Below are 14,397 nucleotides of genomic sequence, written 5' to 3' on the forward strand. Positions count from 1 at the left end.
AATAAGGCACCCACCCAAGTCTTGCCTAGCATGTAGTGCGCAAATTAAACCCTTATTTATTTTTGTCTATAAATTCAATATTCTGAATGATATACCACTCATATCACACCCTTCTCAAAATACTCCCCCACCCCCTCGTCACACTGAACCAGGAGTCAGGCTAGTTTGCAAAGGGAAATATTTATTCATTTATTTATTTAGAATTTAAAATCACAGTATATTTTTAATAGGTAACAACAAACACCTATGGGGTGACAAGAACAATAAATAATATCTTTAATGCACTGGGAACCATGTTATGAACACAAAAAGAATGCAGCAAAGAAAATAATACTTTTGGGTTGGTTTGGAATAGACAGCACAGTGGTTAGAGGTTCCCCCTGCCACACCTCTCAACCCACCAATAGGCAATTTGAAGAGATGTGAGGAGAGATCAGGTACTCAGGAATAATACAGACCAAACAGAGTATCACTCCCACATCACCCCCTTAAACAAAAGAGAAAAACGGATTTGACTTTTCAACTGTCAGATTGGCTTTGAAACTGGCTGAGCAAAAACACTAAATGTGTTCAAAGATGCTTAAATTATTATACATTTCTATGGGAGCCGCTTTGAACAGATGTAAGTAATCAAAAGCAATGATTTAATCAAAAGAAAACAATTGGAATCTCAAAGGCAAAGTGGGAAATAATTTGAAGACAATTCACACGTGTAAAACTTTTGCAAAATGTAAATTCGCGGCAACATTTCACTATGCAATTTTTGGTTGTCGATGTAGCTAAGGGTCTTAGGTACAAGTGAGAGTTGAAATTTTGTTTCTATCTATAACATTGAAAGAGTTATGGAAGTTTTAGTGAGAGGTCTTTTTCGAAAATAAAAATGTGACTTTGGACAAGACCTTCAGTTTAAAACCCGAAAATATGGATCATGCTTTTGCTCATGACTAGAGCATTCAGACTAGACACCCAGGTTGAGACGAAGTAAGCTCTGAGACTGATTCATGACTTAGTAACAGATACCAAGTCTTCCCCGGTGGAACCGGTCCAAATACTCGAAGTGGGACTTATGGATAAAAGTTACACAAATAAAAATGACTATGAAAATGACACTTTAGCAAATAGACAGGATAGGATAACAATAAAGATTTTGACGCTGTTACTGGTTATGAAAGTAAGGATAGTTCAGAGATTAGGGTGGAACAAGATCAGGCAAGGTATACAATAGTTCTCTAGCATCCTGTTAATACTCACAATCCAAAGGTATTTAAGATTTTTGGCCCGTCAAGGTTCTGGTCAATTATCAGGCGGGACAGCTAGGCCAGTCGGCGGAACTGCACGGGATCTGCCCTTCTTGTTTCTGGATATTTCAGATCAGCGGGATGGCGAGTTCAGCAAGCAAGCATTTATGGTAGCAAGCCAGATAGTTTCAGGATGCTTCCCCCACCACAGCGCTTCACTGGGTTGTGAGGATTAGTTGAGGATTGAGACCTAGCTGAAAATAGTTCAGCTTCTGCTTGGCCTGGTGGTAGGCATCTGGATCTAGAAGAATGTTGAAGGTTGGATGTTGACTACTGGATCAAAGTGCTTCACTGGAATCAGAAGAGAGAGTGTCCTATGTGTTGTCAGATGTCCCTATTTATCCTGTCAAGTGACATCACCAAATGGGTGTATGGGCCGGCTTAACTAAACTTCAGAGCCTCATCTCCACCTTGCATCTGGGTGATTGGATCAAAGACAGATGATGTCAGGTTTATGGTTTGATTTTTACAATACTTAGAAACTTCCCCTAGCCACTAGTATCAAAATCGAATTTTGTCCTAAATACATATTTATGCACTTGTAACCTCTACGAAAATCACATACAAGGATTACATAGTTTATGAATTTTCATAAAAATCCCACAGCTGTGAGATCTTGTTTTGCCTTTTTGCAGCATTTTGTCTATTTCGCCATGAAAACATTTTCAAAATGTCTCCAAATTTCTACAAATATGCACGTTTACCATAGGAATGTGTGTACAAAGTTTAACAATTCTAGCATAAATACAGTTCCCATAAAACCACATATATTGCCATTCCTGTTCAGAATATGCTACACAGTTCCACCAAAGTTTCAGATCTAGGGCCAAAAATTAGATTAAGTAATCTGCCTGTTTTATATTTTTCACTGCTTCTGCTAGCGAGTTATAAATCTCTAAACAAATTTCAATACATATTCTTTAGCAGCAAATGGTCAGCCTTTTGTCTGTCTCTGGAGGCAAGGAGCAGCCCCGACCTTTGGGATTTCATTCTGCAAGCCTAGTTTATGACCTCCTCACACGTCCATTTCCTGGCCTGGATAATCTGCCATTGTTCAGTCCCTGGCAGCAGACACAAGTCTGGCATACCCCACAATTATCATGTGTCAGTGAGCATCTGCTGAGAGCAATGCCCTCCCCTTGGGTGGAACCTGTTTGTCAACCCCTTGCAGGCCCAGCCAACCTAGGTTAATTCTTAATTTCTTGACCTGAAATCCAGCATAAAACAAACTTGTTGCATCAGATAACATATATGATTTACATTCTAGATTTAAACCTGTGGGATCAAAACAACTGAGATCTGTGTTCCTTTCAGCAACAGTCCTTTTATATTTGCTAATCCAGCAGATCTTTAGTTTAGACCACTTTAATGTTTAATCAGGAGAGCCCATTTGACAGGGGCTGTCACTCACAGGTATCCCAGTGTGGCTGCACACAGATTTTTGACAGGAGTTGTCGTTCACAGGCAATCCAGTTTTGCTGAGAAAGTGTTTTGCTCTTAACATTTCAGGACTTTGTAAATTCACAGTGCTTCATTAGATTAAATTAATTTTAGCGCCAAGCTTGAGTGTTGGAAAGTGTCATGTACAGGCATTTTGAAGTTTCAGCAGCAAAGCAAATGTCATTTACAGGCAAATTTTGAAGTTTCACTTGCAAAGCGCTGCTTCTCCCTCTGCACTCTATGTTTACTTGTCATGGAGCCCACTGGCACTTTTTCTGCAGCGTGTGCTCTGTTCCACCACACATGCACCATGGGTGGCAGGTTGTGCAGCCATCTTTTTGTGTGTTGAAAAAACGCGGTTTTGGCACGCACCAGGGTTTTGCCGCCATTTTACTGTTTTTCTCACAATGGATCGCAGAGTGAGGCTGCATAGTATAGCAGAGTGGGTCAATACATCCCACAGTCTAGAGGGTGTGTGGCCGTGCCACTTGGGTGACTTTCTATTCAGAATTGAGGGTCCGAGACGGAATAACAGGACAGCCACTGGTTTGAAACAAAGCCGGGAAAGTGGGGGTTCATGGCAGGGGTTAGAGATGTTGCCGGCCAGTCTAGGTAGAGCGCTCCATGGCTCTATAGTGATTGGTGTGGTTGTCCAGGTGATAGTAGTCGTTACGTGGTGTTATGCAGGAGCATTTATGTACGTTGTTCAAGCTGATAAGTCATTGAAAAAGTGAGTATTTTCGTTGCAGGAGGCAATAGGGTTAGTCCTGGACTGTTGGTTTTGATCGGGACGAGGGGTTCTCACTCAGCCTACTTTCATTTTAGGACACTTGCCAGCTGGCGATAATTTGGGAGGGACTTGAAGGGCACTGTTTTTGTGGTTGATGGGCAAGGCTGGCATAGCAGAGGTTCAGCCAGAGGCAGGCCAATAGCAAAGGAGAGAAGGCTTCAAAACCTGTGTCCAATGTGGGGAGCACATGAATGTCGCCCAGTAGATTTGAGCTATCGCTGTGAAATGGCCACCCTATGCACAGTTTGTTCATGTGTGGAATTATGGTGTTGAAGTCTCCTATTTGTTGTGGAAGGTGCAAGGGCAAGACTGACACATTGGATTTTGCCTGGACAGTGCTTTTGTATGTGAAATTATGCTCCAGTGAGTTATGGTATCCCAAGTCCCTAATGGTTAATGTGCCCTTTAACCGACCTGATTTTTGCCTGGTCTTTGCACTTTGTATTTTATTGAATTCATATAGCGCTTGACTCCTTAGCGCTGAGAAGAGTAGAAAATGGTGCAATAAAAATGAAAGTGTCAAAGAAACAAAACCAACACACCATTGAGAGAGAAGATGAGCTTTAAGGCGGGTCTTAAATAGGGGAAAAGAATATATGGCGCGTAGAAAGAGAGGGAGAGAGTTCCAATTTTTGGGTGCAAGGAGAGCAAAGGAGCATACACTGGATGGCACATAGAGAGTATGGGGACAGTCAAGAGATAAAGGGATTGGTAATGGAGCGAACAGGCTGGGAGTAGAAAGAGATTAAAGAACGATAGGGAAGAGTGAGGTCGTAGAGACAATTAAAAACAATACAATGGAAGTTTAAGAGTGAACGAGCCAGTGTAGCGAGTGCAGAGTGTAAGTGATAGTCGCCGGGTTTGGGGGGTGCATAATACCAGGATTCATGAATGATAGATTGAACGAAGAGGAGCAAGGAGACCAACAAGAAGAGAGGAGCGATAGAATAGTCTGGAGAAAACTACAAAGGCGATGAGAACTTTGGTCGAGAAGAAAGCAAAGAACCGACAATCATTTTGGATATTTAACAGCTGGATAGCGGAAGGAACTAGAAATAGAAGATATATGAACAGAGAAGGAAAGTGACAAATCAAGAATGACACCAAGATTACGGGCTGACAGAGAAACGGAAGGGTAGAGGGGGAAAGAAGAGGGAGGAGGGAGTTGAAGGCGAATGATAGGAGCAGGGAAGAAAATAACGTCAATTTTCAAGGGATTAAGCTTGAGATAGTGAGAGGACTTCCATCCCTGAATAGCAGGAAGACCGTCAGTCAAGGAAGAGTGAATAGAGTCAGTAAAAGATGCGAAGGATAGAAAAATGTGAGTCATCTGCATACAGGTGATAAGAAAAGCTAAAGGAAGAGATTATATAGCCAAGAGGAGCGGTGTAGAGAGAAATAAAAGAGGGCCAAGGACTGCACCTTGGGGGACACCATATAAGAGGGGTAAAATGGAGAAAGAGTAACCAGGCCAGGAAACATGGAAGGTATATCCTGAGAGTTAAGAATGAAACCAGAAGAGAACAGAGTCACGAAAGCCTACTTCAGTAAGAGAAGAGAGAAGGATAGCATGGTCAACCATGTTAAACGCGGTTGAGAGATCTAGATGAACAAGAAGAGAGGAAAGTCTACAATAGAGAGAAGTGAGTTGGTAACAGATGAGACAGCAGGTTCAGTGGAGTGTTGTGGCCTAAAGTCAGACTAGAAGGGTGATATGAGAGAGTGCAGGCTAATAAAATAAAAGAGGCAACTGGAGAATAAGCAATATGGTCTAGAAGCTTTGAGAGAAAAGGGAAAAGAGAAATGGGGCAGAAAATAGAAGGCAAGAGGGGTGCAGAGTTTCGGCTTTTCAAAATAGGAAGGATTGAGACATGCATTTGGCCGGGAACCGTAGAAGAGGAAAGCGAAGAGTTGAAGAGGGCAGTGAGACAGTAAAGAAGTCTTGAAATAAACTGATAGGATTAGGGGGGAGGAAGAGGGTCATCAGGGGAGCTGGTGGGATGAGCCCCAGCCAGGGCTGAGGAAATGTCCACATTGGTGAGGGGGTGGAATATAGACGACACAAGGAGGGACAAGAAGAACAGCTTGAGGAAAAAGTGGGAGGAGAATAGAAGACCGAAGTAGGGAGAATTTAGAAGTAAACTAGTTGACAAAGTCAGATGTGGAGAGGGGAGAAGATGAAGTGGGTTCAGTAGGAGTGAGTGGTGAGTGGAGTGTGTATGTCCATGCTAATTTGTCTGTTGTGGCCTGTAGAGCTGCCAGGTCTTAAGTGACTGTCTGATGGTTAAGTTGTCTTCCAGTGTTCAGAGTCCCCTGGCCATGGTGTCCCATAGGCTGGTGAGAGAAATGGGAAAGCACATTCTCCTTGGAATTTCCCATTAAACTGCGGTACTGTCACTTGGGTTATGCTGCTGAATCGCTGCATTTATGGTGAGCACATAACCAATGAACTTCTTGGGCGATCCTAGGCCTCTGCCACCAAAGCCGTGATGGTGCTACAAAGGGTTTTTCAATGGGTTTGCTTTTGACTCTCAGCCTCGTACAGTGAGCCGAGTTAATTTGTTCCCATCTTTCCAGTGAACAAAATGTCTTATAACAAAAGACTGTATACCTAGAAAGAATGTGTTTCTCTGTAATGCTATCTCTCTCGCTCTCTAAATTCTACATCAATGATTGTTCCTGATTATTGGAGCAGTGGCATGCTCTGATTTATCTATATGTTATATTGCACATTTCTCAATCAGTGAGTGTTTCTGATTTTTGGATCAGTGTTTGACTCTGATTTCTGGGTGGGTGGCTGGATTGTACGTCAACTACTAGCCAGTGTTTATCTGATTTATGGATCAAGTGGAGTGTCTGCTTTGTACATGTAGGTCCATCATCTAACTGATTGGTGTGTCAATATCTCATTTCTAGACTGCCTCGGATAACCGAATGGCAGTCGGACTATAGTTTTTGGATGGTTGCTCTATGTGTTGATGCCTATGATTTTTCGCAGCGAGGGCCATTCTCTGATTATTTCTTATTGTCACTTATTAGAAGAAGGGAGATTCTCCCAGATATCTGCAAGTGTGACGTTCTGCCTTTGGGATTGCTCTCTGACTTCTGGGTGGGTGACTTTATTTATGAAGGCATTGTTGCCTGCCATTTCTACATGGGTGGCTCGTCTCTAAATTCTTCTCACTGTTGACCATCACTCTTTTGTAGATAAGCGACTCCCTAATTTGTGAACCACTGACTGTATCTGGTTGCTTCTGGGAAGCTGTCCGTGATTTCTTGATGAGTACATGTCTCTCATTTCTAGTTGGGTTACTGCCTCTGATTTTCTGGATGGGTACCTACCTCAGGCACTATATTTCTGGAGAAGTGGTTGTCCTTGATATTTAAATGGGTGACTGTCTCTCATTTCTTCTCTGAGACTGTCACTGGTTTCTGCCTGTGTTATTTGGCTGAGTGGCGGACTCCGAATCCTGGGTGGGAGAATGACTCTGACTTTTGAAGGGGTGAATGTTTCTAGTTACTGGATGGGTGGCTGTTTCTGAATTCTGGATGAATGCCCCTCACTAATTTCCCACTGGATGATTGCCTCTGATTTCAGGATGGGTCATTCGGGATCAGACTCCACACCTGTTCTTCATTGTAGACTGTCCATTGTTTTTATATTGAAGAGTGCTTTCCTTTGTGGATTTGTGACTTGCTTGGATTTCTAAATGGGCTTGTTTCATGGTCTGTGACTCTGATTTCTGCAAGGGTGTCTCTCTTGTTCTTTGAAGGGCAACAGTTTCTGTTTTCTCTATGGGTAAATGTTGCTGGTTTCTGAGTGGGTGACTGTCCCTGAGATGTGCATAGGTGACTGCCTCTGGTTGCTTGATGGCTAATTTTTAATACATGACTTTTTGTGACTTCTGGACGGGAGGGTGTTTCTGTGGTTCTAGATAGGTGGTGGTCATATGAAGTGCCCTCTCCTTACGAAAACCAGAACTCTCTACTTTAAAGACGCTGCACGTGAGGACCTTCCCTAATTAGGTGATTTATTCTGGGCTCGCTTAATGTGTGGTGAACATGGTTCACTAACCTTGGACTTGCGCAGACATCTTGTCCAACTATTAGGCTTATGAACAGGCGATCATAAATAACGTAACTAAGGACGGTATTATTTTTGGATTTATTTATTTCGTTTATTGTTCCTTCTTACTTTCTTCTTTATTCATATTTTGTTCTGTGTTTTTACTTGAATTGCTTTTAACCACATTTCTGATTTCGCGAAAGGTTTATATTTTAAAACCATATCACAATAAACATTTTAAAAAAACGATGAAGTTCTCAAAACGTTCTGCAATGCTCTTCTGGCACTGACAGCTTAACCTTCTTTCTTTCTTGCAGTGCCTACAATAAACTATGGGTGGAAGCCCAAGATGCCCTGGGCCAGCTGCTGCAGCAGGAGGTCTCCGACCAACCCCAGAAGCCTCAGAGGGACCGCCTCGCCGTCTTCCAGATGCTGGCCACTTTCTATATCAAGTACATTCAGATCTTCCGTAGCCTGGAAATTGCTTACGACCAGATGACGCACCCCCAGAAGCGGCGTGTGGTTCGCATGGTGCTCGATGGGGTAATGGGGCGCATCCTGGAGTTGAAGAACGAGATGGTAGAGCTGGAGCTGTCCGAATTCCATTATTTTGATGACATCCTGCAGGATTTCAAGATGAGCCCAGTGAGTGTCCTGGCATGGTTTTGAAAGCAGTAAGGGGACAGTAGTTAAAACCCACAGGGTCTGGGCCCAGTGTGCAGACTGGCATGCTCCTGTAGACTAAAGCAAATAATGGCTTGGCAGGCGAAGAACGATAGTTTGGAGGGTTGCCCAGAGCAATGCCAGAGGTTCAGATTAATTCTAAACCATCTACCCATCAACCTTCTTATTTTGCTAAAGTCACCCCAAGTGTGACGGGTATGCCCAGAGGTGGGTCCCGTGCCTGCTGGGCTTAGAGACCCAAGCTACTCCTCACTCATGAGTCTCAATGAGGCCGAAACATGTTTGGGGATGCTGGTGATTTCGTGCAGAAGAGATGTGACCTAGCAGTTTGGGCTGGACTGCCCCTTTTGGGGTGGGACCAAGCCTGATTTGCATATGGTCTTTCCCCTTTTGTAATTGTTTGGCAGGCGAAGAACGATGTTCTGGAGGGTTGCCCAAAGCAATGCCAGAGGTTAAGATTAATTCTAAACCTTCCAGCCATCACCTCTTATGTTTTGCTATAATGCTGCTGCAGACTGCAAGCAGTTTGCAGCCTATCCCCATATTTATTTACCCCCTTGAGAACCTGTACATGCTAGTGCAATCCCCGGGGAAGAGCCATGACACCAACACAGTTTAGGAGTCGACTGAGGGTGTGAGGAGGGTCTCTAGTCTAGCTACATAGACCAATCTCCCTGTGATTACTCTTGGACACTCCCTCAGGCCCCCATGAGGGGCTTCAGCTAGTTCTCACATTGGTTTATGGCAATGCGCAATTCCAAGCCCTTATTACTGCCCCATATATGCCCTCTGCCTTTACCTACCCAATCAAGGTCATACAGAATCTGGCTTTCACTTTCCTACAATAGGAAACCTCAACGTCTGTATGCTAAAATGCTTTGATTCTGTGCCACCTTAACAATTGATTAATAACAGAGTGGCTAGGTGTCAAATAGCCACAGTAGCAGTACCAGAGTGACTAGGCTTGTCTGTGCAGTGGGGTACTGTGCCAGGGGTATCCAGATGTCAGCCTGTTAGAAGAAAGAACATGAGCGAGCAGAAGATAGAATCGTAAGTTAGTCCACAAGGTATTGCTGGATGTGCCACACAGAAGTTCCTGTAGTATGCACCAGTTCTAGAAAAGCCATAGACTATCCCACCATAAAGAGGCCATCTCATCTTCTAGCCGCATCCCCCAACAGACCATACCCACCACTGAACTGCATCTTTTATATACTAAACTTCCTTAACTTGGCCACATCACTCCCCACTAGATCACTACACAGCTGCTAGACCATACCATACAAGCTGGTCAAATGGGTCTTCTGTAATTATACCACAACTCAATTAATAGCGCACAGCTGGTTCCTTACAAACTCCCTTCCACTGAACCACTCCACTCCATAGGCTGGATCGCTATTAGACCACATTGGATTGTTTAGACTTCTTTTGAAGGCCACATGCTTCTGCCTAGAATGCTGCTCATGATTAAATTCACCTCGAGCTAGATCACACCTCTGTAAGGCCACAGCTTCGATACAAGTCCAACCCTTCTCCTTTACGTTGCCCATTTTTCATTAGCCAAGCCCCTTCCAATGAACCACTCCTCTGATTGTACCACACTGTCTTGGTAGTCAATGTCCTCCATTTGAGCAGACCTCATCCACTTGGTTACATCTCCCATATTTGACCATGATACCTACACTGCACCACCTCCATCAGACAACACCACCTTCACCATATCACATCTCATATACTAGTCCATCCTTTTGGCAAGCCAGGAGCCCCTAAATTAGATCACACTCTTCTACTGGATCACATTCCTCCATACGACCACACCGGCCTCCGGAGCACACATGATTACACGAAATACTACTAAAGAAATCACACATTATTTAATAGACCAGACCACGCCTTCCCTAAGCACCAGCTCCCCCTGGAGAGTATTCCTTGTCCGCTATACTTCATTTGTCCCACTAGGCCATATATGTTTCACTAAACCAAACATTCTCCACTAGACCACTCATCTTTCAGAAAACCAAGCCTCTGCTCCTTTACCACACCTCCTGGTCGCTGCCCCACCACCTCTCTTACATATAGCTCCCGCACTAGACTACACTTCTTCAATTATACTGCACACCACTGCTGGGTCACATCCCTCCATGCGAACGCACCCCCGACTGGACTACAGATTCCCTCCCACAAAACACGTCACCTCCTAAAGAACACATTGTTCGCTAGACTAGAACGCCTCGTCCCTGCACCACACAACCACTCTAAGACAGTATGCAGTCTCCACTAGAGCACACTCTCTTCCCCATACCATGCCTCTTGTATGAAACCACACATTTGCCACTAAACCACACAACCTTCTCTAGGCATCGGCTGGAGCAGGTCCCACTGCATCCTCTATACTATACCAGCTCTGCCAGGTCACACCTTCTGCACTAGATTACGCTCACTCCACGAAAGAACACACCTCCTGTTGTGGATGTCACTCTCAGATTGTTGAAGACTTCACCTGCTTTGCAGAACCATGTATACTCTACTAGACCACAAGTCCTTTGGAACTTCTTCCACACCCACTACCCTGGCCATCCGCCATGTGCAACTCACCAACCCCCTCTGACTCACTAAAAAACCTTGGATGCACCCTTAACTCTGACCTAACACTCTCATGCCAAGGCAACAACGTCTCAAAATCCTGCCACTACCACCTTAAAACTCTTAGGCGCATCTTTCCATATCTCTCCTTTCCCAACAGACTCTCCGCTATCCAATCAATTGTTATATCAAGACTGGATTACGCTAACCCCATCTACCTTGGAGTCCACGCTTACCAACTGAATAAACTTCAAAGGGCACAAAACACTGCAGCCAAACTGCTACTTGCACTCGGCCCAAGAGACTACATCTTCCCAGCCCTTAAGACTCTGCACTGGCTTCCAGTAGCCCGAAGGGTGACTTTAAAAACCTTATGCATTTCTCATCGAGCATTCCATAAAACCAGACCTCAATATCTTCAAGACAAGCTAAAACCCTATCACCCTCCACATACTCTAAGATCAAGCTCAGCCGGCCTCCTAGTCATACCTAAAACTAACTCAGTCAGGTTAGGCAGATCATCGTTCTCAGCCTTTGCCCCACGCTGTGGAACGCACTCCCACCCCACATCCGCCTAATGGAAGATCTAATGTCTTTCCGCAAACTACTGAAAACTTGGCTCTTCCCCTAAAACCAACCCATACGGAAACCGACCCAAACAGAATAACAGCATGTCAATGACACCAATCCAACAAACTACTAGATCTTAAATAACAATTAGACTAATAACAGTACAACAACAAGACCCATACGAGAAATCGACAACTAATAACCACTAATGTAAACTAAAAGTACAAACAGAATAGAAGGCTTAAAGTAGATCAAAGCAGTGAAGTGGATAAAAAGAATAAATCGTACGAAACAATAAGAAGAGGATGGAAAGATGAATGCAAGAGACTCATGAGTACAGTGACAGATGACTCTGACTGTATGAGTGCATGGCTTAGTGTGTAGTGTGGACGAGTATATAGAGCGGATGAGTGGGCAAGTGCGGAGGAGTGTGTAGAACGCAGGAGTGCTTTGAGCAGATGAGTGTGTAGAGCGGACGAGGATGTAGAGGATGTAGAGCGGATGAGTGTGGATGAGTGTATAGAGTGGATAAGTGTATAGAACAGATGAGTGTATAGAGCATATGAGTGTATAGAGCGGATAGGTGAACAACTCTGTAGAGCTGATGAGTGCATATAGCAGGTGAGTGCATAGAAAGAACGAGTGCATGGAGCGGATGAGTGTGGGGAACGGATGAGTGTAGGGAACGGATGAGTGCGTGGAGCGAAATGGGTGCGCAGAGCGAATGGGTGTGCAGAACGAATGTGAGCGCAGTGCAAATGGGCGCGCAAAGCGGATGGATGCGCAGAGCGGATGGGTGTGCAGTGCAAATGGGTGCGCAGTGCGGGTGGATGCGCAGAGCGGATGGGTGCAAAGAGCGGATGGGTGCACAAAGCGGAAGAGCGCACAGAGCGGAAGAGTGTGCAGAGCGGAGGAGTGTGTAAGATCGGAGGAGTATGTAGAGTGGATGAACGCGTAGAACAGATTAGTGGGTAGAGCGGACGAGTGTATGGAGCAGACGAGGGCGTATGAGCAAATGAATGCGTAAAAGAGGAGGGGTGCGTAAGAGCGAGTGAGTGCCTAGAGCTAGTGAGTGCGTAGAGCGGGTGAGTGCCTAGAGTGGACGAGTGCCTAGAGTGGACGAGTGCCTAGAGTGGACGAGTGCCTAGAGCGGATGAATGCGTAGAACGGGTGAGTGCGTAGAGCGGATGAGTGCGTAGAGGGGATGAGTGAACGACTCTGTAGAGCTGATGAGTGCATATAGCAGATGAGTATGTAGAAAGAACGAGTGCATAGAGCAGATGAGTGCGGTGAACGGATGAGTGCGCGGAGTGGACGAGTGCATGGAGCAAATGGGTGCGCAGAGCGAATTGGCGCGTAGAGGGGCTGGGTGCGCAGAGCGAATGGGTGCGCAGAGCGGATGGGTGCGCAGCGTGAAAGAGTGCGCAGCGCAAAAGAGTGCTCAGAGCGGAAGAGTGCGCAGAGCGGAAGAGTGCGCAGAGCGGAGGAGTGTGTAAGATTGGAGGAGTATGTAGAGTGGATGAATGCGTAGAACAGACTTGTGGGTAGAGCGGACGAGTGTATGGAGCAGATGAGGGCGTATGAGCGAATCAATGCGTAAGAGAGGAGGGGTGCGTAAGAGCGGGTGAGTGAGTAGAGCGAATGAGTGCCTAGAGCAAATGAGTGCCTAGAGCGAGTGAGTGCATAGAGTGGGTGAGTGCGTAGTGCAGGTGAGTGCGTAGAGCGTGTGAGTGAATAGAGCAAGTGAATGCATAGAACGTGCGAGGGCATAAAGCCGATGAGTGCCTAGAGCGGACGAGTGCCTAGAGCGGACGAGTGTGCAGGGCGGATGACCGCGTAGAGTGGATGAGTGCGTAGAGCGGATGAGTGTGGAGTGCATGTAGAGCGGGTAAGTGCCTAGAGCGAATGAGTATGTAGAGCCGACAGAACGGGTGAAGTAGGTGGGTGGAATCTGTGACATATGTGGATGGAACGGGTGACGTATGTGGATGGAACGTGTGACGTATGTCGATGGAACGAGTGAAATATGTGAATGGAATGGACGAAGTATGTGAATGATACGGAGAAGTACGTGGATTGAGTGCATGCAACAACCTAGAATACACTAAACGGATCGGAGTACATAGAACAGATTCGAATTCATGGAACAGATTGGAGTCCGTGGAGCCGATTGGAGTGCGTGAACGGATGGGAGTGCGTGGAACGGATTGGAGTGCGTGGAACAGACTGGAGTGCGTGGAACGGACTGGAGTACGTGGACCAGACTGGAGTGCGTGGAGCGGACTGGAGTGCGTGGAGCAGACTGGAGTGTGTGGAGTGGACTGAAGTGTGCATGGAGCAGACTGGAGTGCGTGGAGCGGACTGAAGTGTGCATGAGCAGACTAGAGAGTGCATGGAGCGGACTGGAGCACATAGAATTGCGCGACTTACATGGAGTGGTTTGATGTACATGGAACGTTTGTAAGAGCGTGTAACCCATCATATCACATCACCACACTTACTCTCTTCTTTACACCACCATTCAACTAGAACACAGAGATACTATGACACCATTCGGTATAGCTGTTTTCATACCAACATCTGCCTCATACTGCCCATCACTCTAATTAAACACTGCTGGTTACACACCCCCAGCCAGGCGTTCTCCTCAGGCCTAACGCTGCCACAATCGGTCTGGATAAATACTGCCAGAACGAACACATACTCTTGATCTCTCAACCACCACACCTACCGCTAACAAGCAGCTATTACACAAATCCCACACCAGCTGCACACATATCCGGTGCTCACACGCACCTTTGACTCTATCTACTCTCTCTACTGACTTGAACTTCGGTTCCCATGGGCGTTCAACCTACCAGCGCCTTCAGACCATACCAATGGTACATAAGGCGCTATATAAATGCAAAGTAACATAACATAACATAAATTGTGGGTAATGCATCACACCATCTATCAAAGCAAAG

At 45.4% G+C, this 14,397-nt stretch overlaps 1 protein-coding gene across 1 annotated transcript in view; it reads left to right on the top strand.

The window, feature by feature from the left end:
• Positions 1 to 14,397, top strand: part of IQCA1 (IQ motif containing with AAA domain 1) — a 1,010,495-nt gene that overhangs the window by 156,324 nt on the left and 839,774 nt on the right. The window contains exon 2 of the mRNA XM_069615989.1: positions 7,912 to 8,239. Coding sequence (XP_069472090.1) covers positions 7,912 to 8,239 — 328 coding nt within the window. The remainder of the gene's footprint in view (positions 1 to 7,911; positions 8,240 to 14,397) is intronic.

Source organism: Ambystoma mexicanum, chromosome 9, assembly GCF_040938575.1.
Source record: "Ambystoma mexicanum isolate Mex_15411 chromosome 9, UKY_AmexF1_1, whole genome shotgun sequence".
Lineage (NCBI taxonomy): Eukaryota > Metazoa > Chordata > Amphibia > Caudata > Ambystomatidae > Ambystoma > Ambystoma mexicanum.